General features: G+C 43.0%; 1 protein-coding gene across 9 annotated transcripts in view; it reads right to left on the bottom strand.

Annotated features, from left to right (window-relative positions):
* The window catches only part of RAPGEF4 (Rap guanine nucleotide exchange factor 4), a 285737-nt gene that overhangs the window by 19899 nt on the left and 238084 nt on the right, over positions 1 to 27754 (bottom strand). For all 9 annotated transcript variants that reach the window (XM_019802960.2, XM_019802961.2, XM_034654748.1 and 6 more), the window contains 9 exons: positions 27078 to 27156; positions 14640 to 14790; positions 12829 to 12917; positions 12062 to 12092; positions 11770 to 11848; positions 10461 to 10607; positions 8576 to 8673; positions 3431 to 3556; positions 2833 to 3011 (listed from right to left, as the gene is read on the bottom strand). In XM_019802960.2, coding sequence (XP_019658519.2) covers positions 2833 to 3011; positions 3431 to 3556; positions 8576 to 8673; positions 10461 to 10607; positions 11770 to 11848; positions 12062 to 12092; positions 12829 to 12917; positions 14640 to 14790; positions 27078 to 27156 — 979 coding nt within the window. The remainder of the gene's footprint in view (positions 1 to 2832; positions 3012 to 3430; positions 3557 to 8575; positions 8674 to 10460; positions 10608 to 11769; positions 11849 to 12061; positions 12093 to 12828; positions 12918 to 14639; positions 14791 to 27077; positions 27157 to 27754) is intronic.

The following is a 27754-nucleotide window of genomic DNA, read 5'->3' as shown; positions in this document are numbered from 1 at the left end:
CTCAACAACTGACCAAAAAGTGACCTTATTTCCTCTGCGTTTTACTGATGTCGATGAGGCCGATTGCTTTGTGTACGTGGGCGACTGTTAGCCTTGACGAATGTATATTTAGGAATAAGAATATTGTGGAATGAGATCAAAGATTCTTATTAGAATGGCAATATTTAGCCCAGGTACTTGATTTAACTTAGGAAAAAAAAAAAAAGAAAAAAGAAAGAAGGGACTCCCCAACTTCTTCATACCAGTTCCTAGAAAAGGGAAAGAATTAATTTTGCAACAAGTGCAAATCCTTTACCCCAAATCAATATGGTTATCTAAGTCAACTGCATCATAATTAAATCCTGTTTGGATGAACATTTTTGCGAAAGGCTAATTAAATTGTTGTTTTTGCTGCCTGTGTTTTCTTTGCAGAGGAAGCAATGAGTGATTCTTAAATGGTCTGTGTGGAAAGAGGAAAACAGATTTCAGAGAAGCTATCGGGTGCCTTATCCCACTGGTGAAAGAGCAAGCAAGACCTTTGCTGTCGGGGCGCCTGGGTGGCACAGCGGTTAAGCGTCTGCCTTCGGCTCAGGGCGTGATCCCGGCGTTATGGGATCGAGCCCCCACATCAGGCTCCTCTGCTGTGAGCCTGCTTCTTCCTCTCCCACTCCCCTTGTGTTCCCCCTCTCGCTGGCTGTCTCTATCTCTGTCAAATAAATAAATAAAAAATCTTAAAAAAAAAAAAAAAAAAAAAGACCTTTGCTGTGCCAGGGCAGTGGCTCTCAGGTCAGGGGCAGAAAGCAGTTTCAGAGACCCCCTGGGGCTGAAGGCAGGGAGAATGACCACGTACATGTGTTCGCTTTGTCTAATCCATGTGATCTTGAAAGGACATGCAGGAATACAGATCTGCCTTTCTGGTCACCGCACTGGTCACTGTTACCAACTAACTTCATCACCCTAGGTAAGTCATGAGCTATCCCCATGCCTCAGTCTCCTCATCTGCAAAAGGAGATGATAGCATTCGGACCCCCAACTTCATAATACTCCAGGCAGGTCGAAGAGCTTACGTGGAATTTGCTGCAGTTCCCTAAAAACACCACATAAAACATGCTATTGCCACTGGGTTTAGATCTCGTTCCTGGAAATCTTGGTCTAGGAGAGTCTACAATCTTCTTCCAGCAGGGCCGTGCAAACAGCTCCACTGCAGGACAGCACCAGCTTAGTAAAGGTTAAATAATATAAGCCAATTTATACCAAAGGCCAAAGCCACCTACTCATTCCCATAATCAGAAGGAAGAAGGATAAAAAAGTAAAAAACATTAAAAAAAATTCCTGAGTTTATGAAAGGCTCTCTTATGTTGCCACTGTCAAATAACAAGATTAGGCCCCAAAAGGTTTGCTGATCTCCCACACTGGGGTGCAGATTGCCATTCTCTTCTCCTCGTTGCATCTAGCACTGCCAGGCTAAGGTGAAGAGGGAATGTGCTCTTTATAGCACGAAAGCACATATCGTCACAGTTTCGGTAATCCTTCCAAATATGCGAAGGCACCTGTCCCTTTCAACAAGCCTGTTCAGTCTCCTAGAAAAAGGGGCTGTCCTTTGAACCAGAAATTCATAAGCATCATTTCACCAAATCTTTCTTCAAAAAGGCAGCTTTTCCAAATTAAGAGATACTGGCATTTGAATCTGAGGATTTGGATATCCCATTGAACCCTCAAATTTTTGGCAAAATAATGCGAAGCATTTGGCAAGCTGATACGTATGAAATGTCAAGAAGCATTTACTTCTTTGCTTAGCTCTGGAAATCCGACTGTATGGGATCTAAACTCTTTGGTTCAAGAAAATTGCTAGCTGGGGGGCGCCTGGGTGGCACAGTGGTTAAGCATCTGCCTTCAGCTCAGGGCATGATCCTGGTGTTATGGGATCGAGCCCCACATCAGGCTCCTCCGCTATGAGCCTGCTTCTTCCTCTCCCACTCCTCCTGCTTGTGTTCCCTCTCTCACTGGGTGTCTCTATCTCTGTCGAATAAATAAGTAAAATCTTTAAAAAAAAAAAAAAGAAAAGAAAATTGCTAGCTGGGGTCACTTGTGCTCCCCACTTTCCTGTGCGAGAGGTCCCTGCATTTAGAAAGAAGTCTCCCAGCCATGGGCCACATTTAGCATTTTATTTTTAGCCTTGTGGTGATACCAAAAACATGGAGGTAAACAGGAGGTTGTCAGGCATATCTAAATAGCAGGAGAAGATTCAATTCATGTCAGGGAGGAATCTAACTGGCCCCTGCAGTAAATAAATTGTTTCCCATGAAGTGCTGTTAAATAGAATATTTATAAGTTGCTTGCTTTTTCTGATGTCGATGGAGATGATTTTCCTGTCCCGGGTTAGCTCTCCTTTATGCGTTTTACTGATTTCATTCTGGCTGAGTTGGATGTACTGATGCACACGCATGTTTCTACTGCCCTCTACTGGTGAGAACGTGTCATGTGGGACACTGACTTGAAGGGCCTTCTTAACTTTTCTGCAACAGAACTTTGTTTGCGGAAGGACTCTTCAAACTGGGGAAGGCACAAAGCCAGGGCAGTTCAGAGCAAAAGAGGTCACGATTTTGACTCCGGCATCCATGCTGTAAGATGTTAATTTATTTTAGACTGATGTCCAGTACTACAAAAGCCAGATTAAATTAATCTTTTATAAGAGTTCAGTTATTCTTAAGCCCCTGTCATTGTTCCCTGTGTATAAGGAGATCTTGTATCTTCTGTCCCCCCGCCCCGCCTTTTTTTAAAAGATGGAGCCTAATGGGACAAAATGAAAATGCAGCTTAAACATTTTTCTCCTTGTAAGCTAATGATACTTACTGGGCTGCTATCTTAATAAATTTTTTTAAGAGCTGAACGCGCTTGCTGGGCTGGGAACAAAGGCAAATCTCAGTGACAACCCAAAACTGAATTTCATTAAATCTCCTCAGGAACAAATCCAAGTTTGCTGTGGTCTTTTTAAAATTATGCCTTCCAAATGTGTGATAGATTAGCTCCAGCTAGAAAAGAAAAGAAAAGAATTTTATTTCTTTGTTTCTCAATCAAAACACCAACGAGGCTTCTCTGTTTGTCAAGACAAGCTGACGTTGGTCAGCAAAGGTGAATCCAATCACCGGCCAGGACTCGGCCTGTACTACAGAGCAAGGGGGCGTCAGTGGGGCTTCTTAAATATAGAACTATCGACCAGGTGCTATTGGCTTAACATGCTCAGGAAGACAGAGCTTACTATGAATCATTACGATTTTTCTTTAAGACCCAGAGACTTTGTAACGGGCTTTCCTAATACGGGCAGTATTTACACAAGCGATCCCGCGGTTGCCGTCTGGCAGCACACACTGACGTCTGCCGCGGAGCCACCCGGCAGCCTTCATCCAGAGTTGCAGCCATACCTCCTCAAGCTCTCCACCGAGCGCCTTACCTCATGCACACAGTTGAAGAGTTCCCAGTCATAAATTGTCATCTGGTATGCTAAGTCTTTGGAGCTCATCAGTTCAAAAGTTCCCACCGTTCCAACAGTTGGGCCTTCCTGCTCCGGCAGGGGAGTCTATGAATAATAATGCAAAATAGGTCAGAATCTCAGAACAGGTAAGTACTTCCTGCTGAACGCTTTAAGGAGTTTCTGAGGGTAAAGGATTCTGCAGATGCTTTCAGGAATATCTTGAAACTTTGATTTTACCAAGAGGATAAAGATGCCTTTGCTCGCAAAGCTAACTCGCTTCAGCGCCATCCTTAGCGTCACCCTCGTCACTATCATCAGTTCCACTGACTGCAAAAACCTAGACCATGGCAAATGAGATTTGGTGAGGAGTGACCCGTGGAGGTTCCCCTGTGCTTGGGCCTGAGAGATCCCTGGGAACAATTCCTTTTCTATGCTAAAGGTATAAGAAGTCCTTGGAGATGTTTTGCTCCTACTTTCCACTGTAGCTGTTCCGGGGGCAGGTACTGGGATGGCAGTTTGGGACATTTAACCACAGCACCACTTACTGTTGCCAGGGCTGGTGACTGGTCACCCAGCTCATATAACACACGGCCTGAGCTCACTGGCTGACAGAGGGCTCTGTGTGCTGACCTTACGCATGCAGGCCCCTCCCTCCACTCTCGGAGAGATGCTGAGCTAGAAATGATAGCCACGTGGTCATGGTGTCCTGGACTAGGGCTTCAGAAAACCAAACTCTGCCACTTTCTGGAAGGCCCTCATTCAAAACTTTCTATCTGACTTACTTATCTCATTCGTATTTTATGAGAAATGACAGAGACTACTTTTCCTTAGTAAAACGAATGACTTGGCATACCTTGGAAACTTATGTATACTCTATGAACATTTATGGATCTGTAATATATGTCCTAAGTTACAAAAGGCACATGAATTGAAAGAGGATTTCCCTAATGTCATGCTAGCCACATTGGGATATTCTATATTTACATTGGAAATGCTAATATCGTACAAGTTCTATCATCATCATCATCATCATCATCATCCACGGCCATTACATTCCATAAATGCTCTGGGCACTAAAGAAATGACACATTCAGGATGTAAGTGATCCCTGCAAAATTTATAGTCTAAGGGAGGGTCAGCCCTGACTGGGGAGTACCTCTCGACACTCAGTCAACAGTCAGCTGCTGGCATTCCCATGTGGGTATGAAGGACAGACAGAAGCATCAATACACACCTGACGCCCAGACACACAGATAAACATGTGGGAGAACAGGAAGGGGCTTTTTGAGAGTTAGTGGGCATTTCAAATGAATCTGCAGCCTGAAGAGGTTCTTGGAGAAAGAAGCTGGGCTATAAAAGATTACACAGACAAATCGGGGTGGGTTGGACCAGCAAGGTTTCCCCTGAGCACCCAGGTTGGTCTGCTGAAGGATGGCAAGAGAGGCAGGAAGGGTAGAAAGCTTCGGGAGACCCGTTTGTTGGCAACAGAGAGCCTCAGGGAACCAAACAGCTCAAACAGCTTTAGAAAGTCTGTGAGTGCCAGACAAGGAGCTGGGGTTTTGCAATAGAGCAGCTTTAGAGGGCAACAGACTCTAAATGAACACCCCACTCTAACTACACAGACTGGGACCGATTCCCTCATCTCTTGAATGTCTGTTCCCAGCTCTGGGAACTAGGTATCGGCAGTACCGGCTATGCAGGCTTCTTAACAGGACTGACTGGGAATAAGGTCAGTGTATCACACAAGCACAGTGCCTGGCACAGAGGAGAGCCCCACTCCCACCCCCTTCCAAATGAGTCCCCTCCTCACATGTGCGGCAGCCATGCAGGTGCATGGGCAGTATGATCCATACGATGCCTGGACATAAGCACGGTTGTTCCTGATTCGCTCTTATGCAGGGCACAGAGAGTTGGGAAGAAAAACACTTATTCCAAAGTTTTGAAACTTAGGGAATGGACCTGAAGCTCTGGGCAAGTAGCTTATGGAAACAAGTAAGGAGAACGGTTTCCAGCAGGGTAGTCCTGTCAGGCCCAGACAGGCTCTCCACGTCCTCCCCTCCCTCTTGCAGCTGCTGCTGTGTGCACGGCCCTCTGCTCCATGCACCTGCGCTCTTGCTCTCTTCCTCCCCAGCCTCCCCAGCTCCCACCTCATTCCCTTGAGGCCTTGCGGCTTTTCACAGAGGGGACAAGGCTAGCAATTACAGGGAAGGTGCCAATAAGAAGAAATACACAAAAAATTTCAGGTCATAGATGCTGGTCTATCATTCCTGCATCCCTTTTGAGAGAGTAATAGAATCTCTCTCTCTTTTTTTTTTTTTTTGAGCGGGCAGGGCTCACCAAAGCCTTCTCCCCCCTTGACAAAGGGCAGGCTGACCCCTTCCCTCCATGAAGCACCGAAGAGGCAATCTGAGTGGCCAAAGCAGCTCTTCTATCTGAAGTGGGGAATTTGCATGGTGACCCTGGGGCCCCACAGGAAGCATCCCCTTGCTCCCCTTTCTCATAGATAGTACTGTGGACATTTCATCAGATGAGGCCTACAGAGCTTACAGAGGGTTTGCAGTGCATAGGCAGGTCTGAACATTGCCTATCCAGAGGCACAGAACTACCACGTACTTTCCCTCTGGGAGAACAGCATCGTTACCCTCCCAATTTCCAACCGAAGAACCCAAAGCATAAAAAGGACACACTGATCATTAGTGACAAAGAGATAGCGAAAGTCAGCTGCCACCCCGGCATCCCTCTTTCCCCCTCTGAGCCTGTCTCTGCAATGGCATTTGTCATACTGTCTTCTCCTTACACTCTGGAGTCCCTCAGCCAGAACCATTCACAATGCCTGGAATGATAGAGCAAGCCCTAAATAAAAGTCTAAGGAACTAACAAATGGATAAGAGTAAAGCCAAATTACAGTACAAAGGGCTTTTATTATAATTTGCTCTGCACTAAAATTTATGCTTAAATAAAATGTCCAGAGACTAAAGCTCCAGAATCCAAACCACTAGGATCCATCTCTGGCACTCTGCTGTTTCTAGACAACACAATGTAGCCCCACCATGGATTCTGCTCCAGGCTGTTTGTGTTAGCCTCCTCTCCCTAATGTGACCGTAAATGTCACAAGGACAGAGTCTCTGGGATGTCTGGTCTAGAGTCACACAGAAGCCAGCAGAGCACCGAGTACAAAGCAGACACTTCATAAGCATGTGTTGATAGATCAAAGGGTTTGGCCAACATTCTGTTCCTGCGTGCCATTCTTCCTAGAAAGACTGTCCTCAGAGAAATCCTTAGAAAGCTGGAGAAGGCTCTATGTCTCCAGTTTTGTGAGGCAGGTAGGGTTTGACCAGCCCTTAGAACGATGATATCAGCCCAGTGAATGGCAGAGTATGGATATGGAAGAAGTTAACACACTCACATTCCCCAGTACTTGTTGCAAAGTAAATGCCTTTCAATTACTCAGGCCTTAACATGGAAGACTAGCAAGGACTAAGAATTTGTAAGGCTGCAGGATGTTGTGCAAATAAACAGAGGCTTAAAAAGTTAGTGTCTGCCCGACAGGGAGCTGGAAACAGTCCACACACTCCATCCACACACCATGTCAACTATCACTGCGGCCAAGAACCAGTTGGCAAGAGAGGCCGAACGCCGTGTGGCACACATCGCGCAGCACCTCTAATAGGGCTATAGCTAACCTGGGTTTTGGTGGTGTTCGTTTCCAGGAGAGGGCAGCATGACTCATTTATGACGTTTCCCCCCCCCCCGAGTCCCTCGGTGTTGGCAAATATTGGTCTTTTAGAAAGCAGTGAATGTAGATGACTTAAACTATGAACGGAAGGACTGTGTGCAGACAGATCTAGCACCCATGGTGGAGGCAAGCAAGGGGGCTCATGGGCAGCGATGGATGAGGAACAGTCAGAGAATGAAGGCCACATTTGCTAAGTTCCCCTGCCTCGGGATTTAGGATATGGAACAGTCCTCTTAACTGCACTGGAGTGCACAAAATGGCTCTCTCCCAATTCAAAGAATTACCACAAGGCCAAAGCAAGCTCTAAAACGTTCTTGAGGGACACCTGGGGGGCTCAGTCATTAAGTGTCTGCCTTCGGCGCAGGTCATGGTCCCAGGGTCCTGGGATCGAGTCCTGCATCGGGCTCCCTGCTCAGCAGGGAGTCTGCTTCTCCCTCTCCCTGTGCTTGCGTGCTCTTTCTCGCTCACTCTCTCTCTCTCAAATAAATAAATAAATAAAATCCTTAAAAAAAATTTACAACATTCTCAAGAGGAGAGGAATGTTGCTTTACTTCTAATGTCTGATTTGATGACACCCCAATGTGTTTATGCAGCACCCACGTGGCTAAACTCTCCCCCCGAAATGTGCTGCTGTTTACGTCTTGCTCTTGTTGTACTTTTCTCAGTAACATCAGCCCCATGTGTCCCAAGATGGAAAAGACTGCCTCCCTATGCTCTGCGCTGGCCCCACAGGCTTTCCAAGATAGCTTGAGAGCTACTCGGCAACATGTCTAATTTTTGTAGGATAAACAGAAATGAACCCTACCATCTACATAAAAGACGGGAGGCTACTCAACTGTTAGCATGGGCTGATTAATCCTTTACTCGAAGAGAGCTCTGTGTGGGCTGGGAACAAGGGTTTGGGGACTTAGGGAAGAAACTGACGGCCTCTCGTATTTCCTACACAGGTTGGAGCCCTTTCGGGGAACTGCATTTTTCTTAGACCGGAGAGTGGCTTTGCCCTGAGGCCTTTCTAGCTCCCACGAAGAGTGATATATCGCAATGTCTGGTCTTAAAAAGTTTTTTTCTCTCCTGGTCTAAGCATTCAGATTTTTAATATTACTATCTAAATTGGGGGGATTTCAAGAAGGTGATTTACTATAAAGAGGTCTAAAAGCTGAATTATGCCCCAATAGTGGTGCTACTTGGCTAATCTCCACAAACGAAAATCTAAAGCTCAGAGCATATCAAATGAACACCTGAGGCTTACCTAACAGAGCACAGAAAAAGAAAAAGCCAAGTAGCATTCAAGAGTTTTTAGCAACTAGGTTCAATGTAACTGCAAAATTAAGCTCCAGACAAGTTTTTCTGATTGCAGACACTGCACTGAGGAGGCCGTCCACACTTACCAGTGAATCGAATTGCTCTCGTGGGCAAGCAAATAGGCGTCCATTAATGGTGAGCGTCGTAAATACTGAAACATCATTAGGTTTGAGCACCACCTTTTCTGTGAACATAAAAAGCATGAGATTGCCTATTAAATGCATCTGAGATTTGCTGCACTGCCCTAATCACACCAACAAATTGCCAGCTCGGTGAATTACCGGAACACGCAGAGCGACTGCATAAAATACAGGACTGAAGGGACCCACTGAATAAAAAAGACACAGCATTCATGCGGGCACATGACACTCAGGATGCCATCAGAAAATGACCACAAAAGAGGAATGGAAGTACCGAGGGTCAATTCACCCAGTTCTGCGCTGCAACTGTAATTACATATAAAAACCGCACTTACTATTTTTATAACAAATTATGTTTCCAGATGGCAATAATGCCCAGCACTTTGGAGAACGAAAGATCACTTTTAGAAAACTTAGGGGGTTTCTGAGATCCCAAAGGACTTTAGATGTAAAATTCATCATTATTTTTTCACGGATTCCCTAATTTGGAGGGCAACGGCATGACCTAGATTAAGCCTCCTATATTTCAAAAATTAACTCATTCAACAAATATTGATTCAGCATTTATTATATGCTGGACACTGCTCCAGGCATTGAGGATCCAGACGGGACCAGCACAGGAAAAAAAAAAAATCCCGGTCCAACAAGAGCTTGCGTCCCCGTGAGGGATACAGACAGTGAACAAGACAAAAGTATCAGACGGCGTGCAGCCATGAGGAGAAAAACCAGCAGGGAAGGAGGCTAGGAAGTATACGTGAGTGGGAGAGTGTACAATCTTAGAAAGGGAATCAAAGACAGGAAGGAGGGGGCCTCAGGTGGGCACAGACATTTGGGTGAAAACCTGAAGGAGGTGAAAGAGGGATCCAGGACAGCTGTGGAAAGACTGTGCCACATGGATCGGCGAGGCGGGCAGGCTGGGTCCCGTGTGACTGGGACAGCAATGGGAGGGGATATCTTGGGAATCCATGATGTGTTTAAAACCCTGCATCAGTAGAACCATTTGCCTTCAGGCATGGCAAAAATGGTTTACCTGATCCTGAAGGATCCCCCAGTGGCTATTAAATCATTTCCAGATAATTTAAATTAGACTTACTGCTCCTTCTTCGGGCTCTTACTGCAACGCGAGCTGACCGTTCCAAAACTCCAGCCAGCATGGATTGTGATTGTTCATTTACTGTCTAGCTCCGCGCCAGCCTAGCAACAGCTTGGGGACACGGCTGCACCCAACACATCCCTCCCGTCCCAGTCACACTAAGTGGCCAGTGAATATATATGGCATATGAACAAATGACATTTCAAGAAAGCATAAGGCAATTAAGTAATCCTATGGGGAAAATACTCCCCATTTTATTCGATGAGTTAGGCTTCTGCCCTCTCTGCGGGGTAAGGAAGGGAACCGTCACCAGCTGGAAAGAATTAGCCTATGATCACCTCCAGCTTCAGACTTTTGGAAACCTATGGCCTGTAGCTTGTCAAGCCAGATGCCCTCTTAGGGTCTACATGTCTCAGAGCTCTAAGACCTTAAGCTTTTTTGTTTACGGTTTGTGTAGAAAGAACTCCAAGCTTGACATCCACACCAGAGTCCTCAGCTCCAGCTGCCTTAGATCACTTCACCTCCTTCTGCTTTATAGTGGGTACCCACAAAATAGGGCATATCAGACACTTACCCAGCCCACTTCTAACCTTATTATTTTGTTATTTGTGGGAGCACACACAGCACCAGTTTGTCCCTTTGGATCTTCTTGGAAGGCCATGCTAACTCCTGGCAGGGCTTCTGTTTGCATGGGATATTCCAATTTGCAGAAGCCCAAGGTGCTAATTAAGCTGTTACCTCCTCCGGAGCTCATCTTGACGATGATCAGGCCTTCCCCAGAGCCCAGTTTGTCGGCGACTGCGCTGATGACTTCCTTCACCGAGGCGGCCACTGGCACTCGAATGGTTGTGTAGGTGTGGTCCATGCAGTAGACTTTAAACAGAACTATTGGGAAGGCAGTAACAATATGGGAAATTAGTCTTGGGCGTTCTTAAGAAAACCATCAGTGATGGCAAATGTTCAGATAACTCCCCAAATTTGTGCCATCTCGTCCCTCTTCCTATTGTACCTATTTGCAGTTGTCTATGCCTGTGCCTGCCCACTTCCAAAACTCCTGACCTTCGCACTGGTCTAAGAATGGGTACACGCATGGCTGCCATCTCCAGTTCAAAGAACCACAGCAGATATTTGTGGAAAGCCCATACATAAGCGAGGGAACAAAGGAAGTACGTTCAGGCCTGTTTGCTGGGTCTGCCCTTGCCCGTGAGAGTTTCTTTTGCATAATCCAGGAAGTGCTGTGCGATAGGCTGATGGCTAGATTGCTGCTGCCTGGCGGGGTGCTGGGGAACCAACATGAGCACCTCTGCAGACAGCTGTGCACGAACACACACTCCTGCTCGCTCGTTCACTGGCTTGTGTGCTTTGGGGCTGGGCCAGAGAGCTCGGGCTGTACCAAGCTCAGCAAACCCATACGTGGTACCTATAGGCTCATCTCTGAACACAAATCCTGGAAGCAATTCCAGCTACTGTAATTCGTGGGTTTAGATGCGCTCCTAAATGACAAGATTCAGTTGTGGCTTCAAATGAAAATGTTGTCATTATTATTCATTTTATTTTGGTTGTGATTCTTGAGACAAATCTTAAACAAACAAATGGCAGCTGTCAGCATGTGCACCTCCCTTGTGGCTGCTAACAACGCGGTGCTCGGGGCCGGAGCACCTTTTCTGGCCAGGGGTCCTGCTCTGCAGATGACCCCAGCCCTGCCCCTCCGCATGCCATTGTGAATCTCCAGCCACCTGCCTGCCAGCTCTTCCCAGAGGGGGTCCACCTTGACAACCACTTCCTGAGAGATAATCTTTCCTTCCTTCAGGGAACGGAGGTAGTGAGGGAGAGGCAGAATCAGGGAGGTGTGGACAAGCACCTCCACTCCAGGCCCAGAGTTCAAGGATAGATAACTGGAATGCCAAAGGACACCTTCAAGCAAACCATTTGGAGTGCAAAGAGATAGTCCAAGAAAAGCTATTTGGTGGGTCCAAGGGTTCCCAGGGGAGAGATTTTATTGACTTTGAGTAATTTACAGAACCACGAGTTAGAAGAGAAGTCTCACCTTCATCTGAGCCGCGGATAGGCTGGCGCTTTTGGGCTCTCTCATCCCCTGTGTTGAACTGTTGCAAAAGAACTTTGTGCTGTAAACATAAGCACAGCAGCCGCCATGAGAGGAGAATGACCCATGCACATCTGCAACTCAGAGGAAACACACTCGAGAAGCAGAGTCAAGAAATGAGAAAACATATTTTGTATTTACAAACACATCACTTTCATATATTGCACTATAATATTCCTGGAGAACTGTTACATAACAGGGCGCAATTAGAGAATCCTAAGCCGTGGTCACTTACCTTCTTTTGTGGAGCCTTTGCATCTTCTGAACTATGAGAAACAGAGAAAGCACATTATTTAACACCACTGGTACTGTTATTTTGAATTGCTTCATTTGTATGAAACTGTAATCTTAAATTACAAAATGAAATGACAGTAATCCTTAAGCAATCCTCATATTAATACCAAGAGACAAAGCACAGAGGACATACAAAGAGATCGGCTCGGATCCCAGGCAGACCCCTGGCAGAACTGATGTTGAAAGCCAGGATTTCCAGCTTTCAGGGTCTTTCTAGTAGCATACATTCTCTCTGGTATTTACTGTAGGCTCAAAGGACAGCGTGTGAAACCTCCCATGTTTTCACTGAGGGGACGCAAACATTCACCAGCAATAGCTTTGGTGGCAGAAAGCGAATTTTCCATATGATAATTCCCTTTTCCCTTTCTTTAAATACCACGGACTATTTTATTACTGGATTCACCACCGTAAACCAAAGGGACCTGAGTTTACTGAGTGAGACGCCCCACAGGAGGATCTCCACCTTGTCCCAGACTTTCTCTTGGCAGCCATCCAGCACAGAGAAGTAGAGAAGAATCTCCCCTCTTCATCTGGCCTTACCCCACCACCCAAGCCAGAGGCCCCGTCGACTCGAACCAGAACACCATGGGGCTGCTGAAAAAATCAGCTTTCACCTTTTGGGGGTGAAGGACTTTTTGGAAGATGTTTTGACGGAGAGGCAGGCACTTACTTGATGAAAACACACCCCCAAGCCAGGCCCTTCCTTACATTTGCTTGACAATCTTCTCTAACTCGGGCAGTTGGTCCTTGAGGGCAGCAATCATCCGGGCATCATCTGATACAGACACATAAAACTCCTGTAATTGGCAAAGGTCACAGGCTTTTAATAAGAACTGCCAAGGTACACGATTCTGTCAAGAGCAACAATGATGTCTCCCTATGTCATCTGCTTTACTAGCGTCTCCAGACCATGCTTGCATGGACTGGAGACCAAAGAAGAAAAGGAAAATGTTACATTATGTCTAAATTAAAAATTGCAAGTGAGAAAAGGTTTTGGAAGTAGTTAGTAGTGATGGTGGCATAACACTGTGAATTATTTAATACCATGGAATTGTATATTTGAGGATGGTTAAAATGGCAAACTTTATCTTTGATATATTTTATCACAATGAAAAAACTAAAAAAAAATTTTTTAAAAATTGCCAATGAACTGTTCATAGGATATTTATACGAAAGGCAATGGAACACAATGTTTTCGAATGGGTCATTTTATAGCTTATACTGTCGGAGCACTTTTTACCTCAGCATTTTTTCAGGGAAAATTTAACATTTATTCTGAATATTATTTTAGCATTTGTTGTTTATTTACTATTTTCCACTAGGTGTGGTTGATTTTTGGTGGTAGAACGCAGGCATGGTCTTCAAGGCCTGGACTGACGTTTTGCTGAGTTTGTTATCAACTCAGGACTCTTTATTGACACCCTGGGACCGATCCTGACCACCAGGCAGGAGCAGCTGGGCCTGCTTTGCTCCGGAGCAGTGGCCTCCACAGCAGAAGATGACAGCTGTGGTGATGGCAACTTAACCACCACTCTGGTTCCTCTGCAAACAGTCCTTTATTCAACTGGTAGCGGCCAGGAGTCAATGTATGACCCAAGCTACTATTATTCCTTTGTATTTTCAAAATACTTCATTCCACAGCCTTGAGGGTCACTCACAGTTCACTTTTCTCCCTTCTCCACCTCTCTGCCTGCCAAATTATATGATTAAGAAGAGGGAAAGGGGCACATTTCTTTTGGATAATTCATTCCTGAACATACAGACCGAAAACGTTTGAAACAGAAGCCACATTGCCTTCTGCCTGCATTGGAGATCCTCATCGAAGTTTCGGAGGACAGAATGAGTCATCAAGGACTCAATGCCAGGGCCCATGCTGCAATGTGGGGCTGGAGCCATGGGAAGGAAAAGGATAAAATAGTGCTTCTGACATAAATCATTTCCCTCTGGAACCATCTCATGGTCCTAGAAAGTCCTCAATAAAATTATGTTTCAGCCCACTCAAAAATAGGTACTATTGCATTAGCAATCCCACTTCTAGGAATGTGACCAAGGACAGACCCTTACACAAACATGTTCACTGAACTATTATTCGAGGAATACAGAAACTGGAAATGATGTCAATATTCGACACGATGAAAAATATGCATATCTGTGGCACAGCTACTCAAAGGTCATCAGGAATTTTTACTAGAAAGACTGCACTGACATAGGAAAATCCTTATATAAAGTGGAAAACACAGCCTACAAAATGATGGGTACTGTGTGATTACAACAATGGAACAAATGCAAAGAAAAAGAGAGCAAGTGAAAATACATTATGGTGCTGCCAGTTACTGAATTAGAAGGGCAGGAGGGTGGGTGATGATGTTCCTTGCTTCTCTTACAGGGCACTTCTGACGATCATGTTAACAAAGGACAGAATTTGCAATCACAGCCTCTCCAGGGAAGCTGCCGTGCTTCCGGGGAGTCCTGATACAGTGGGATGAAGATGTATTCTTGGAAGGGAGGACTCTGCGTACCTCAAGGAAAGCCACGGCCACGTCATCCTCTTGTAGGACATCTCCGTACACAGCGGCCCACTGTAGCACCAGGCGGATGACTCGCCTCTTGCTGTTGAGGGCGTAATCCATTTTCTCCTGCTCTGTGCCCTGGGAAGGCTGTGCGTGGTAAGTGCCATGGAGTCAAGGAAGACATTTGGTCATTTCACGCTTGTCTCACTGAGCTACTTGCCAAAGCAGAGAATGATCGATCCCAGTTTCGGGAAGACAGCCTTTTGGACTGATGGGATCCCTTCCTCAGGGCCTCAAGAAAAGCCCCACCCACATAAAGCTCTGGACCAAGTGCATAGAAAGCCTTGTTCTGCTGACTCTGACAGGCTAGTTGTCCAAGGAATAAGACTCATACAGCTCCCCTTGTGCTTGTGTGTTGACACGGCTTCCTACTGCACCTCGTTCCAGCTGCCATCACGTTCCCTGCCTGCCCTCCACTGGCCCTTCACGTCTAGGGAAGGCAATGCTTCCTGCTATTGCTTGTCTCTCGGTGCCTTGCCAACCCTTTTCGGTGCCCACTGAGTCTGCACATATTTCTACAAAGCCACTTCACTGTATACATTTCAGTGAAACCCTTCTGAGTGGGCATCTAAGTTCTGTGGACTGATACCAAGAGGACATGGGGCTGGAGGAAGACAGGCTCACCTAGAGTTAAGAAGAGCAAAGGTTCCTGCTGTATGGATCTGCTGAGGGACTTCGACACACTATATCATAACGTCTTCTCCTGTCTTGAGCCACAACTTAACTCATACTGGCTTTTTGTGCATCTATGGCTGGACATCTTAACGAAACTATACGCTCCTGGAGGCCTGGGATGATCTATTACTTGCCCTGTATTCTGTACCATGCCCAGCACAGCGACTTTCAGCTGGCAATTGTATTTATCCATTAATGCAATAAATACTTCACTGAGTTCCTTCCAATGTGTCAGGTAAAGGTTTCTGCTCTCAGTTTACATTCGTGTGGGCATTACAGTAGACAGAATATAGTATGTGATCAAGAAAGATTTTAGAAGTGACATACCATTCCTTTGTCAGTGATTTATAGCAGTTCATACTGCAGACAATTAGTTCATGGAACATTTTCCCCTTTATAACTTACACTGTATCTTACACTAGAGTTAAGTTCTACTTTATAGTCTTGTGATAAAAGTATCCTTCCCTTCCTACCCGTGAGCAAACTGACTGTAAAAGCACACAAATGGCCAGGATCACATGGTGAGAGTATGGAGTTGGTTTTGACCAAAACTCCTAATTCCAACTAGTTTTCTTCCCCATTACACAACACCCCTCCCTGTGCCTCACGGTGGCTACAAGACTGGCTGTGCCTTAGCTTACGACCATGACTTCAAAGGCTCAGTAGAAAACTGCCTTGTGGCAGTGCTGTGCTTGAGAGCTAAACCAGTAAAGGGTCTTTTCTAAAGGGACTATAAATAATCATGATCAAGGTAAATGACAGAACCTTAAAGCAAAGGTTTACTGCATGTAAATGGGTTGCAAAATGGCTTTCATAAATTGAGCACGGGATTCATAAAAAGGAAAATTGCTCAATCCGTATTGCTACAATTCTCTCCGAGCTTACAATAAAAAAAGGGAAGAAAGATCACTTTATGTGAAAATTATTTCTTTTCTGATTAACCCTTAGGCCTCTTGCTTGTATGCACACATAACTCAGTTTTTCTTTCCAAAGAACTGCAATGTGGGCACGACATTTTATCACTATAACGTAGGCACACGGTGGGCACCAAATGAGTTATTCCTGACTGACTGAAAAATATGTACTGGTTTGCCTAATAGTCAGTAAAAGAGAGGGCGAGAGATTGAGTCTTTCTTACTTGCACGAAGCTGAGATGGTTTGAACTATCAAATTTGCTATTAAGAGGATATAATGCTAACTTTCCAGGTTATCTTTTCTTTCCTTTTTAGATTTTATTTATTTATTTTTAGAGAGGGAGAGAGAGAGAGAGAGAGAAAATGCACGCGTGGGGGAGGGGAGCAGAGGAGGTGGAAGATGGAGCAGAAAGAATCTTAAGCAGACTCCCTGATGAGCACAGAACCTGATATGGGACTTGATCTCAAGTTCCTGAGATCATGACCTGAGCCAAAACTAAGAGTCAGAGGCTTAACTGACTGAGCCACCCAGGCGCCCCTCCAGGTTATCTTGACTGGGACTCAGGAAGCAATGCAAACACTTGTAACTTGGATACAGTGATATCAGCAGCACACCTGTGGCTAATCTATAAGGCCTTAGGATAGGATACTAAATTTATATTATCTCTGTGGGTCAGGACAGAGATTTTTCTTGACTTCTTTCCTATAGGGGAAATCTGTCTTTTTTCTACAATGAAAGACAGAACACACGACTGGAAGGATTACATGATAACACTATAAACGTGTGTGGAGCTTTATAGTTTGTAATAAATATGCTCCATGTGCTCACATGATCATATAACGCTCTCTATAAATACTTACAGATGAAACAGAAAGAAGAGATCTGCTTGAGGTTGTCCAGTGAATAAATGGTAGGGCTTATAAATCCTGGCAGGGCTCTTTCCATTGTTGCCACCCCACACCCCCCAACAGTGACGGGATGTTAGTGCTTCGGCTCATGAAATCATTGAGAATGACTGCATCTGGGAAGCAAAAGTTCTGATGAGAAAGAGATTTTTCTTTCTTCTTTCTTTCTCTCTTTCTTTCTCTTTCTTCTTATTTCCACTTTTTTTTTTCTTTTTTGCCTAAGTTCTAAGTTTCCCAGAGCTGACGAGTATCTAAACCAGAGTTGAGTGTCCTCTGTTCTTCATGAATAGCTCCCCAGGCTCCTGGGATCCAGCAATGACCAAATCCAGAGGGACTAGAATAAGGCTTGCTTTCTTTTCTCATGAACGTTAAGTGTTTTTGCCTCTGGAAAAATAAAAGGAAGCACTGATTTGTTTCACAAAGTCTCGTTTTCCCCTTACAGATGTTATTGGAGGTGGTGGTAACAGTACTTTTATAAGCTGAATCCAAGCATGTGCTCAAGGATTCTGCCCCTCCATAGGCAACATACTGTCCCATTCCTGAACACTGTGTTGAATCAGATTCTCAAGGGACACAAAGAAGACTTTATGTAATTGATGATACCTGAAATGGTTATAGATGAGGTGCTGGTGCTTCTACTGATTCCCATAACACTTTCCCCAGCTTTTAGAAGATTTATGTGATAAAGATTTTATTTAACTCTCACAAAAAAGATGGAGAGAGGGAAAAACTATATTCCCTTCAGACAGCAGCCAAAGTGGGGTTGGGGGTGGGTGAGAAATAATATCCTACCAGATCCCTTGTCTCAATATGATGTAAAACAATTAAACCTAAAAAGAGTGACATTTCAAATATAGTTTGATCATAAATCCGAACACTTCAGGAAGGTTGCAGAAACTATTACCTTCTTTGGCTAAAACCAGAACAATGCATTAATAACCACTTGGTGGAGAAAGTCTCATGGGAATACAAACCTAGCTCTTCTCCAGGGCAAGCAACAATTTAGAAAGGATGATCAACGGATACCACATACATAAGATACTTCCCTCCCCCCAATCCCCCAAGATACTTTGAACAACACTATCTGAAATATATACCGGGCTAATGTCTATGTTAAGTGCAGTTAGTAGAGAAAATAAAATACATCATAAAATAGTGATTTTTGTCAAATGATAAGGAAATACACATATTAAGCATGGTCATGACTCCTGATGTCATGACAGTTGGGTTCAGGTAAGAAGCAATATGGCTGCCTGAATGCATGGCAACAAAGGCATGACTCCTGATGTCATGACAGTTGGGTTCAGGTAAGAAGCAATATGGCTGCCTGAATGCATGGCAACAAAGGCAGAGAGACAACAGGATTCTGGTTTCTCATAAAGTGCTAGATAAACGTCCGTGAAAGAATCAAGAATATTCACAGAATTTTTATTTTAAATACAATTAAGAAATGGCCTTAATGGTCAAAATGTCCAAAGTCATCACTGACACACTGAGTGGATTTCAGATGATTCACAGAATCATAGAATCTGTGAGCTGCAAAAGCTCTTTGATTGTGTCTCCAACTCTACCATTTCAGAGGGAAGGAGACTGAGGTAGAATGAGTTTAAGTGATTTTTCCAAATCTATCGATGGAATTCTTGGGATTAGAACTCAGTTCTCTTATCTCTCTCCCCTGTACAGTGTTTACCTGTCTCTGTTGTGACATTTTGTCTGATATTAATATTCATGCTAAATATATTATGCAGCAGATTAGGTGATTTGAAGTTTACTGGATAATGGGGAAGTCAGTCTGAGATGCAGAAATTGATCCCAAAAAATCCTCAAAGAAGACAAAGCACATACAGAAAAATCAAGCATTAACTGCTGCAGCTCCCTGACAATCTGATAGTCAGGAAGGCAGAGGGTCGCTAACATCTGAACCAGATCCTCACTGCTATAGTTTCAGCCAGTGCTTTCGTTTGGTACCTGCTGACTTAGGAAGCAGTAGCTTGGGGGTGCTGGCTGGCTCAATAAGGGGAGCGTGCGACTCTTGCTGTGAGTTCAAGCCCCACATTAGGTGTCGAATTTACTTAGAAAAAAAAAAAAGCAGTGACTCACCACTATTAACCAAACATTCGAGAGGATTCAAATCCTAACTTGAGGTTTCTCTTGCTATGGTAATAAGATTTTTCACCATCTGGGAGCATTACATCAGAATCCTTAACAGCAGGAATGGGAAACATAAAAAGCCTCAAATGTTTGTTGATTGACCGGTTACCTTAATTCAATTACTCTGTTTGGAGTGCTATATATAACACAGTTTCCTAAAACAAATAAACAAACATCACAGCACTTTAAAGCCTTTATCTAGATTACCTGAAATTCTGTTTTGTCAAGATGTCAAATACAGATGGTGGATACGTTCTAAGGAAGCTCATACTTGATGTCATCAGGAGGACTAAGTCCACACAAGTACCAAACATCGGGTGCATCTTTGAAAGAGAATCTTTCAGTTACCGGGTATTTATTCTATAGGAGCACAGACTTTCAGAACGACTAAATCTTTGTCGAATTGGACCAGTACCTTCGGCACCACATGTGACTGAGGGCAAACTGGACCTGCTTTCAGTGAGGATCAGGGCTGAGGAGCTGAAGAGGCGAAGGCCACGGTGGAGGCTACAGTCTTTCTACCCCACCAACAGCAGGCTTAATATTCCATTGAGTCATTTTCCTCATGCCGGCTCTGCCGTTCAAACACTGTAATTATTTCATATATTTTTACCTAGTTATTATCTTACTCACCACAGGCACCTGTAATTTTTCTGTATTTTTTTTTTACTGCTCATTTACTTATTCTTAATTCAGCTAATAATGGTTCCACATATTAAAATTATCATGGGGAAAGTAAGTGAAAACCTCCTAGGACGGAGAGGTAGCAGATTCATTACAGCCTACAACAGGGAATAAAATATTATGTATACTTTTTGCAGTAAGTACATGCTAATTATGCAGCTATTTATAAAACACTTATCAACATTCAAACTGATACTCTTCAATGTTGTTGTTTTTTAAGCCCTGCTTTGCATACAAGATCTCTGCTTGCAGCTGAAAACAAACTTTGGGGGTCATCTGCCCACTGACTAGACAAAGCTTTGGTATATTCTTTACATTATGCTATATTCCTTTCAAGATGGTACAATAATGTATTTATATGGGGCATTATTTATAGGGGGCTTAAAGGTTTATAATGTACTTTCACACACATAGCCTCATTTGATCCTTACATCAACCTGATGAACTGGGCAAGACAGGTATAATTACCCCTAGTACACAGACGCGGTTCAGAAAGGTTAAATATAATAGCCGAGTAATACCGTCTGTCAGACGCAGGTCTTAAACACAGGTCTTCTGACTTCAGAGTTTGTGCTTTTCCCACTGTTATGGGGCCTCTTTACTACCCTGATCGCCTTCATGGAGCATCCCAACATCCTGAGTACCAAATCTATCCCTTCCTTCCTGCAGCGTGAGTTGGAGGGCAAGTTCTCGAATTAGACCACCTGGGTTCATATCCCGGCTTTCCTACTTACAAACCGTGAGACCCTTGGCCAGTTAATTGATCATTTAGAGCCTCAGACTCTTCATCAGTAAACGTCAGAGGACTGCTGTTAAAGATGAGATGAGGCACTACTGGTAAACCATGTAGAATGGTATCGGAAACATATTAAGTGCTCAGCAAGGGTTAGCCACCATCATCATTATTGATCCGCCCCCTGGAAATAATGTGAAATCTTTTAAATGGGCGGTTTGGGAACTCTCCACAAGACCTGGCCTCTCTGGGTTTAACTGTGATACTATTCCCATCACACAGCTGCTCCTTTGTTTGTGTGAGCCTGTGAACTTGACGCTCCCAAGTCTGCTTTCTGCGCTGTCATTTTTCTTCACGTGCCTCCCATTTTCTTGCTCAGAAGAAGCTTCTAGTTCTTGGCTATTCTTTTTAGTCTTAACTCAGGGCTAGTATTCACAGTAGAGAACTAGGACTTGGACTAACAACCCATTGCTGGGTTCGACCCACTACTGTCCTAACACTAGCTATGGAACTTGGGGAAAATTACATATCTGCTCAGTCTCACTCCTCCAATGTAAAAAGAGAACACATCCCACAGTGTTGATATGAGGCTGAGAAAATACTTTGTAGAATATAAATATAAAATACTTTGTAGAATATCTGATAATACGGTCATTTTCTGAGAAAGAGGACACCACGATCACATCATATCATCATCAAACCAAGTCTTCCTTATTGGAAATAATGTCTCGAGTCGCATATCTGCAGAAGTAAATTGCTTTCATGGTAACATATAGATTAAACACTTACAGAAACAATTGGGGGACTGCAATGGTAAAATTTGGCTTCAACAAAATCTAAGTTGACAATTTTCCTTAGACAGCTAAATAATATTCCTAAAAACTTGGCTTAATCTAGAGAATAAGGACCCAATGCGTTTTGTAAATCATCTACAAGAAAAGCAAATTTTGATAAAAGTTCCTCCTAGCGAACCCCAGTCAACTTATAAAGAGAACATCCCAGGGCAATTTTACAGAGAAATAAATGATGGAGCCCTGCCTCTTCAGTAAAGGAAGCTGTTGTGTTTGCTTTGTCTCTGTATAAGGGACACAATATATATAAAGGTAGTTTTAGCTAAAACTGAGTGGCAAATCTGTGTTCTATTTTTTCCTCTTTGCTTCAAGAAATGAAATAAATTCTTTCCATGCCAAAAGCATAGAATTTGTGTATACTAAGCCAAAAGAAATTAAGATACTAAGAAAAAATACTTGGCCAAAATTATTGCTGTATTTACATTTTTATAAATTTAAATATAAGCCATTGATCACTTAAGATTCTTTCAGTTGTAATGACAATCTGTCCTGAATGACAACAACTTGTAGTTGTTGACATAACAAGGAATCTTTGGCAGGGTAAGCTGCAGGAGTGGTACAAGTGCAATGATGCCATCACAGACCCATTTTTTTTCTGACTCTCCATGCATTTCAGCTTTGTCATAGGACTTACTCCCCTAGTCATCATAAGAAAAGACCGTCACTGGCAACTGGGGCTATAGGCTTCCCTCTCTCTTTCTTAAATGTTGAGAGAGCTTTTTACCCAGAAGCCCCAGGAAGCCCTTCTTTGAATCTCAGTCTACTTTGGGCCTGCAATCCGAGAACAAACCATGGCCAAGGGCAGCCAATTACTGAGTAGCTAGACGGACCCACTGAGATGGCACTGATGACAAAGACAATGTCCACGGCAACTGGAATTATTTAGTGCAACATGGAGTTTGGAGTTGGAGTCTCCAAACATTTGCCAGAATATGTGTAATCTTAGGTGATCACTTGGCTCCACGTGCCTTGATTTCTTCCACATATAAAATGAAATAAATATCATACCCGTCATTTTATGCCTCACATGTGGGGGCTGGGTGCTGGAAAGACAAAATAAATGATGTGAAAATGCTCCAAATCAAGGATGTAATTATTAAAATTCAAAATAACATTAACTTAGTTGTGATCACTTACTGAAGACCTGCATGCATTTGTACAAATAAGAATATGCAAGAGTTTAATCACAAAACACATAATTAAGACAACAGGGGAGCAATGCTGTAGTAAACATCAAAAACGTTAAAATATTACATACTCCTTGCCTACTTTTAAAGTAAGGAAATGATCATATATGTGGGCAAAGATTTAGCTGGAAGGATATTGATTCATCCCATTGTGTTTGTTAGAGGAAAAAACATTTGAAAAAAAATGTAAATATCCAATAGGAAGAGGCTAAGAAATAAATTGTGACATATCTACCATATACTATTGTGAGCTAACGAAAATGATAGCATGTTTTTCTCATGCATCTGTGTCACCTTGTTGCCCACAACATATGACACATTGTGTTTAATAAGAGTTTATGGAATTAACTGGAAAAAAAGATGTAGTTTCATTTATATATATATAAACATACATATGTATGTCTGAAAAGATACCTACAACATACTATTAAGTGAAGAAGAACATACTACAAAAAAGCATATACAACATAATCTCACTTACATAAGATACCTATACTTTCAAAAAAGTGTGGAGGGGCGCCTGGGTGGCACAGTGGTTAAGCGTCTGCCTTCGGCTCAGGGCATGATCCCGGCGTTATGGGATCGAGCCCCACATCAGGCTCCTCCGCTATGAGCCTGCTTCTTCCTCTCCCACTCCCCCTGCTTGTGTTCCCTCTCTCGCTGGCTGTCTCTATCTCTGTCGAATAAATAAATAAAATCTTTAAAAAAAAAAGTGTGGAGAAGTATTTAATGGCAAAGAAAGAGAATTCATAAAATATTTTTTAGTGACAAAGCATACAGAATTACTTACAGTATGATTCTATTGCTATACTTAAAAATATATATCTACATGTGAAAAGACTGGAAGGATACAAACCAAAATGTTAACAATGGTAATACCTGATAGGGTTATAGGTGGTTTTATTTTTCTTTTAAAAACCAGTGGAAAACTGAACTGAATTTTAAGTGCAAATTTTAAAGAGATTAAAGAAACTGAAGATGAAAAGTACAGAAATTGAACAAATATAATTTTAAAAACTCATTAGAAAGCACTTGTATTCATCAGGTGAAATCGTGTTCCAAGCATATCTAATGAATAGAGATTTTCTCTCATTAGCACATAAAAGGCCTGAAATATTAATGTTAAACAGAGTTCTACCATCTTCCTCTGTGCTAAAAGCAAAATTGAAGGTGACATACAATGTGGATTAAGGACAGAAATAGGTGTCAGTGGCTCAGGGCTCAAATCTTTTCTGTACTAGTAATTACCTTTCTCTGAGCAAATCATAATTTTTCATTATCCTCGTTTATTGATTTGGAAAAAGAGCAATGAAAGTACTGACTTCTTCATAGGGCTGCTAGGCACAGTCACAGATATTAAGTACTTTGAAAACACTCAGCCAAAGCAACTCACTTTAATGTGAGTGCTTTAATGGAACAGGGTTAAGTATTTTACTATCCCTTATCTCATGTTCATAATATGGGGGTAACCCACTCGCTCAGCTTTACATTATTTCTCCCGCTGCTTGTGCACGAGGTGTTAAGCAGTTTATGTGTATCTGTTGTTTTGTCTGCTCATCACCTATTTCTCCACTTTCTCTGTTTTCCTTCACAGACAGTCTCTGGGGAACTGTCTGGTAAAGTGTTTTGCCTTCCTCTGACCAAGATATCAGCAGGGACCAAGCTAGGCCAACTACACCCTCCTTCCTAGGGATGTGGGAATCAGGTGAGGGCCTAGGATGCTTGGAGCAGATTTGCCCCCAAAGCAGGGTCTTTACTTGTTACCCCTGAAGCCCCTTTCTCTTCTAGGATTCCTTCAATTCTCTGAGTGACCCCATATCCCTCTGAGGAATTCCTATATTCCTTAAGACAGTCACAGTTGGTTTATGTTACTAATGACTGAAAAAACATAGCCTATACAAGAAGTCCACATAACATGTTCCTAGAGAGAAAGGGGAACTAAAAATTGAGTCCTCAGCATATTCTGTTTGCTCTCCTGCAGCAGGGTAAGCCTCTGGCAACCCCGGGATGCCCTCCCTAGGTTCCCAGTATCTAAGGACGAGACATATGTTGTCCAGTATGGTAGCCACAAACCACACGTGGCTATTTAAATTTAAATTAATGAAAATTAAGTAAAATTACAAAATCAGTCATAGTAGTGAATTTCAGGGCTAGCAGATACCGGTCTAGCACAGAAACAGAATATGTCTATGATTGAGAAAAATTCTACGGAACATTTCATTTATTCGGTTTCAACAAGTTAGGCCTACTTGCCTACTTTGCTTTTAGTCAACTGAAACACAGATAAACATGTGTCATGCAGTATGTTGTCAAGAAATGTTCTTAAACTCTAAAGGATAAGCTCTTAAAGAAATAATTTGTGAAGGAAAAAAGTGACACACTCCAGGCTTGGGATCCTATGACCTGGATGAATCCTGACTCTGCCTCTTGCCTTGGGCATGTCACTCCACTGCTTTCAAGTCCCAAATCCTCATTCATAAAATAAAGCTAATACTAACCCCATAGACACCTGTAAGATAAAGTAGTATAATATGAGTCAATGCTGTTAGCAAAGCACCTGACACATAGAGACTTGATTCAAAATAGAGCAATGAAGAGAATCTAACTTCTCGTAGGGCCAAGTACGAGGGAGGTGACCTGAGGGCACTAGGTAGTTTAGATGACACCCAGCCATCCTGGATTCCCTCCATCTACTGAGAAAAGAATCAGGATTGGATATCACCAGCCTCCCTTGATTCCACTGTTCACCTTCCTCACTTCCTCTCCTCTTCCCACTACCATTTTCCCTACACCTGGACATAGCGTGGATTTTACCTCTAGGAGATTCTATTTTAAAAACAGAGATCAGTGATATGAATGTTCTCAATCAGCTCTAAAGGAGACAAGCTAATAAATGAAGAAAGCAGAATTTGCAAAAACCAAGAAGCCTGGGGCTTGGGTTTCTATTTGTAAAGATGGCACGATGTGGCCAGCTATACTCCCTTGCTCTTCTTTGTATTTTGTTTGCCTTAACCTTATCAACATGCTGACTGTGGGGAAAAAAGTCCAAACACAGTGGTGGTTTTTATTTTTCCTTTTAACAAATCTCAAAGGTCAAATAACGATTACCATGCATGGAGTTAAAAGAGCACAGAGAGATCCTGAATGTGTTAACTTTACTTGAGAAAAACTGAATATAAGCCAGAAAGAATATATAATATATGTGAGTCTCATTAAGCTGTCATTACTTGGAAAGATAGTTTCCAGGCAAATAAACACCCAAATCTCACTCTTGCAGTTCCTTCTGAATAACACATTCAACTCAAATCTCCCATCCTCACACATTCTGTTGACTTCAAAGAGAATTATGAGTGAACAAGAAAATGAGAATCAGGTAAGGCAATTATAATTCTGAAAAAGAAAAACATGCAACATTGATTGGATTGCTCAGAGAAAAAGAAAGCCATTCTCCTTCAATAGATTTAACTACTCAAAAAGCCAAAGTGTTTGGGGGTCTAAATTTTTGCTGCTTTAAAAATAAAGCAGAATTGGAAAATATACTTTCACATGACCCCTGAAGTTGACGGTGCAACTCAATAACATTCACCGTTTTTATTCAACTCGATTTTCTGAATGCTTTTTCCGTGCCAGATACTATGTACCAATTGGTCAATTCAATAGACTATTGCCTCAAACTCGGCATTCCAGCTGCCCAGGGGAACTGCCATTAGAATTTTCAGGTTTGTGTGACTTCAGTCAGTGTGATAATAATAAAAATGGCAATGAAGGAATATATTTTGTATCTGGAGGAGAGGACAGACTAGGCCAGATGTGAAAGAAAAGCTACCCCATCATGGTCACCTGTATTTATGTGCAAAGGGATTAATACTGGGGCTTGGAGGAAGAGCGCAGGTGGGCCTGGGGCCATGCTGTCAGATACCCTGTGGAGGTACAGAGCCTGTCTCCAAGGTTAGGGAACTGTCCCTACGAATACCCTCTAAGAATACTCTTCTCCATACTTTCTTTAGCCTGTCTCCCAGGTCTGTATCACCTTCCTGAAGTAACTTGGTTCACATTTCTCTACACAGGTAACGGGGAGGAGATCCTTACACGTGGCATGACAAAACCTACTGGAGAGGGCTGGAGTCTACACCGAGGGGAAAACTTCGGGTGTTTCAGTTTGATAAAGGAGGAAGGCATGACCTTGCCTGGGCCATGACTTACCTTCAAGGAATGAAATGAGATAATGACCAGATAGATGTGGGGTATCTTCAAGGGAATAGAGACTTTAAACCACAAAAGGATATTGGGCCACCAGGGCTGGGCAAAGCTGGGTATTTGGCATAAAAACACAGTGCATCATAACAAAATCATTTAAAACGGAATCTGCAGGGGGAGAAGAACAAAGCAGAAAAAGAAATTAGGTTTTTGCAGAAATCTTTAGAAAAGCAAGAGTATCTATTCATTTGTTCTTGGTCGATGGTTCTTCTGCGTTGGCTTGGGGGATTGTGGTTTTACTGTACATAGAGGCACTGCATCTAAAAATAATAACATTCACAAGCTTGAGATCAAAACTCAATGTCTTAGGACAGTGAGCAAAAAGTACAGTATTTTAAAAAGAGACGGGCTTTACCAACAGTGCTGGTCACCTTAGCCGCAATGTATATTAAAAAATACCTATAATTAAAGAGCTACCCGTGGGCATTTCTACATGTGCAGGATTCACACATAGTCATTTCTTTGTCTATCTTACACTATATATCTTTTGTCAACATCTCTGTTTTCCTTTATGTCTTTTCCACCCCTTGTTTCCATAGGGAGCAATGAAAGATGAGCAGACAATGGAATTCTAGAGAAAGGAGGTGATAAGAGCAGAAAGTTGGTAAAGGAAATAAAAGCAGGGGGAAAAAATGGACAAGCTAAAGGCTAGGAGCAGTAACTGAAGCAAAACAAAACAAAACAAAAGCATCTCTGGCATCTTAAG

Source organism: Ailuropoda melanoleuca, chromosome 2 (genome assembly GCF_002007445.2).
Source record: "Ailuropoda melanoleuca isolate Jingjing chromosome 2, ASM200744v2, whole genome shotgun sequence".
Taxonomy (NCBI): Eukaryota; Metazoa; Chordata; class Mammalia; order Carnivora; family Ursidae; genus Ailuropoda; species Ailuropoda melanoleuca.
Note: the sequence above shows the minus strand (reverse complement) of the source record. Positions and strands in the feature narration are given on the sequence as shown.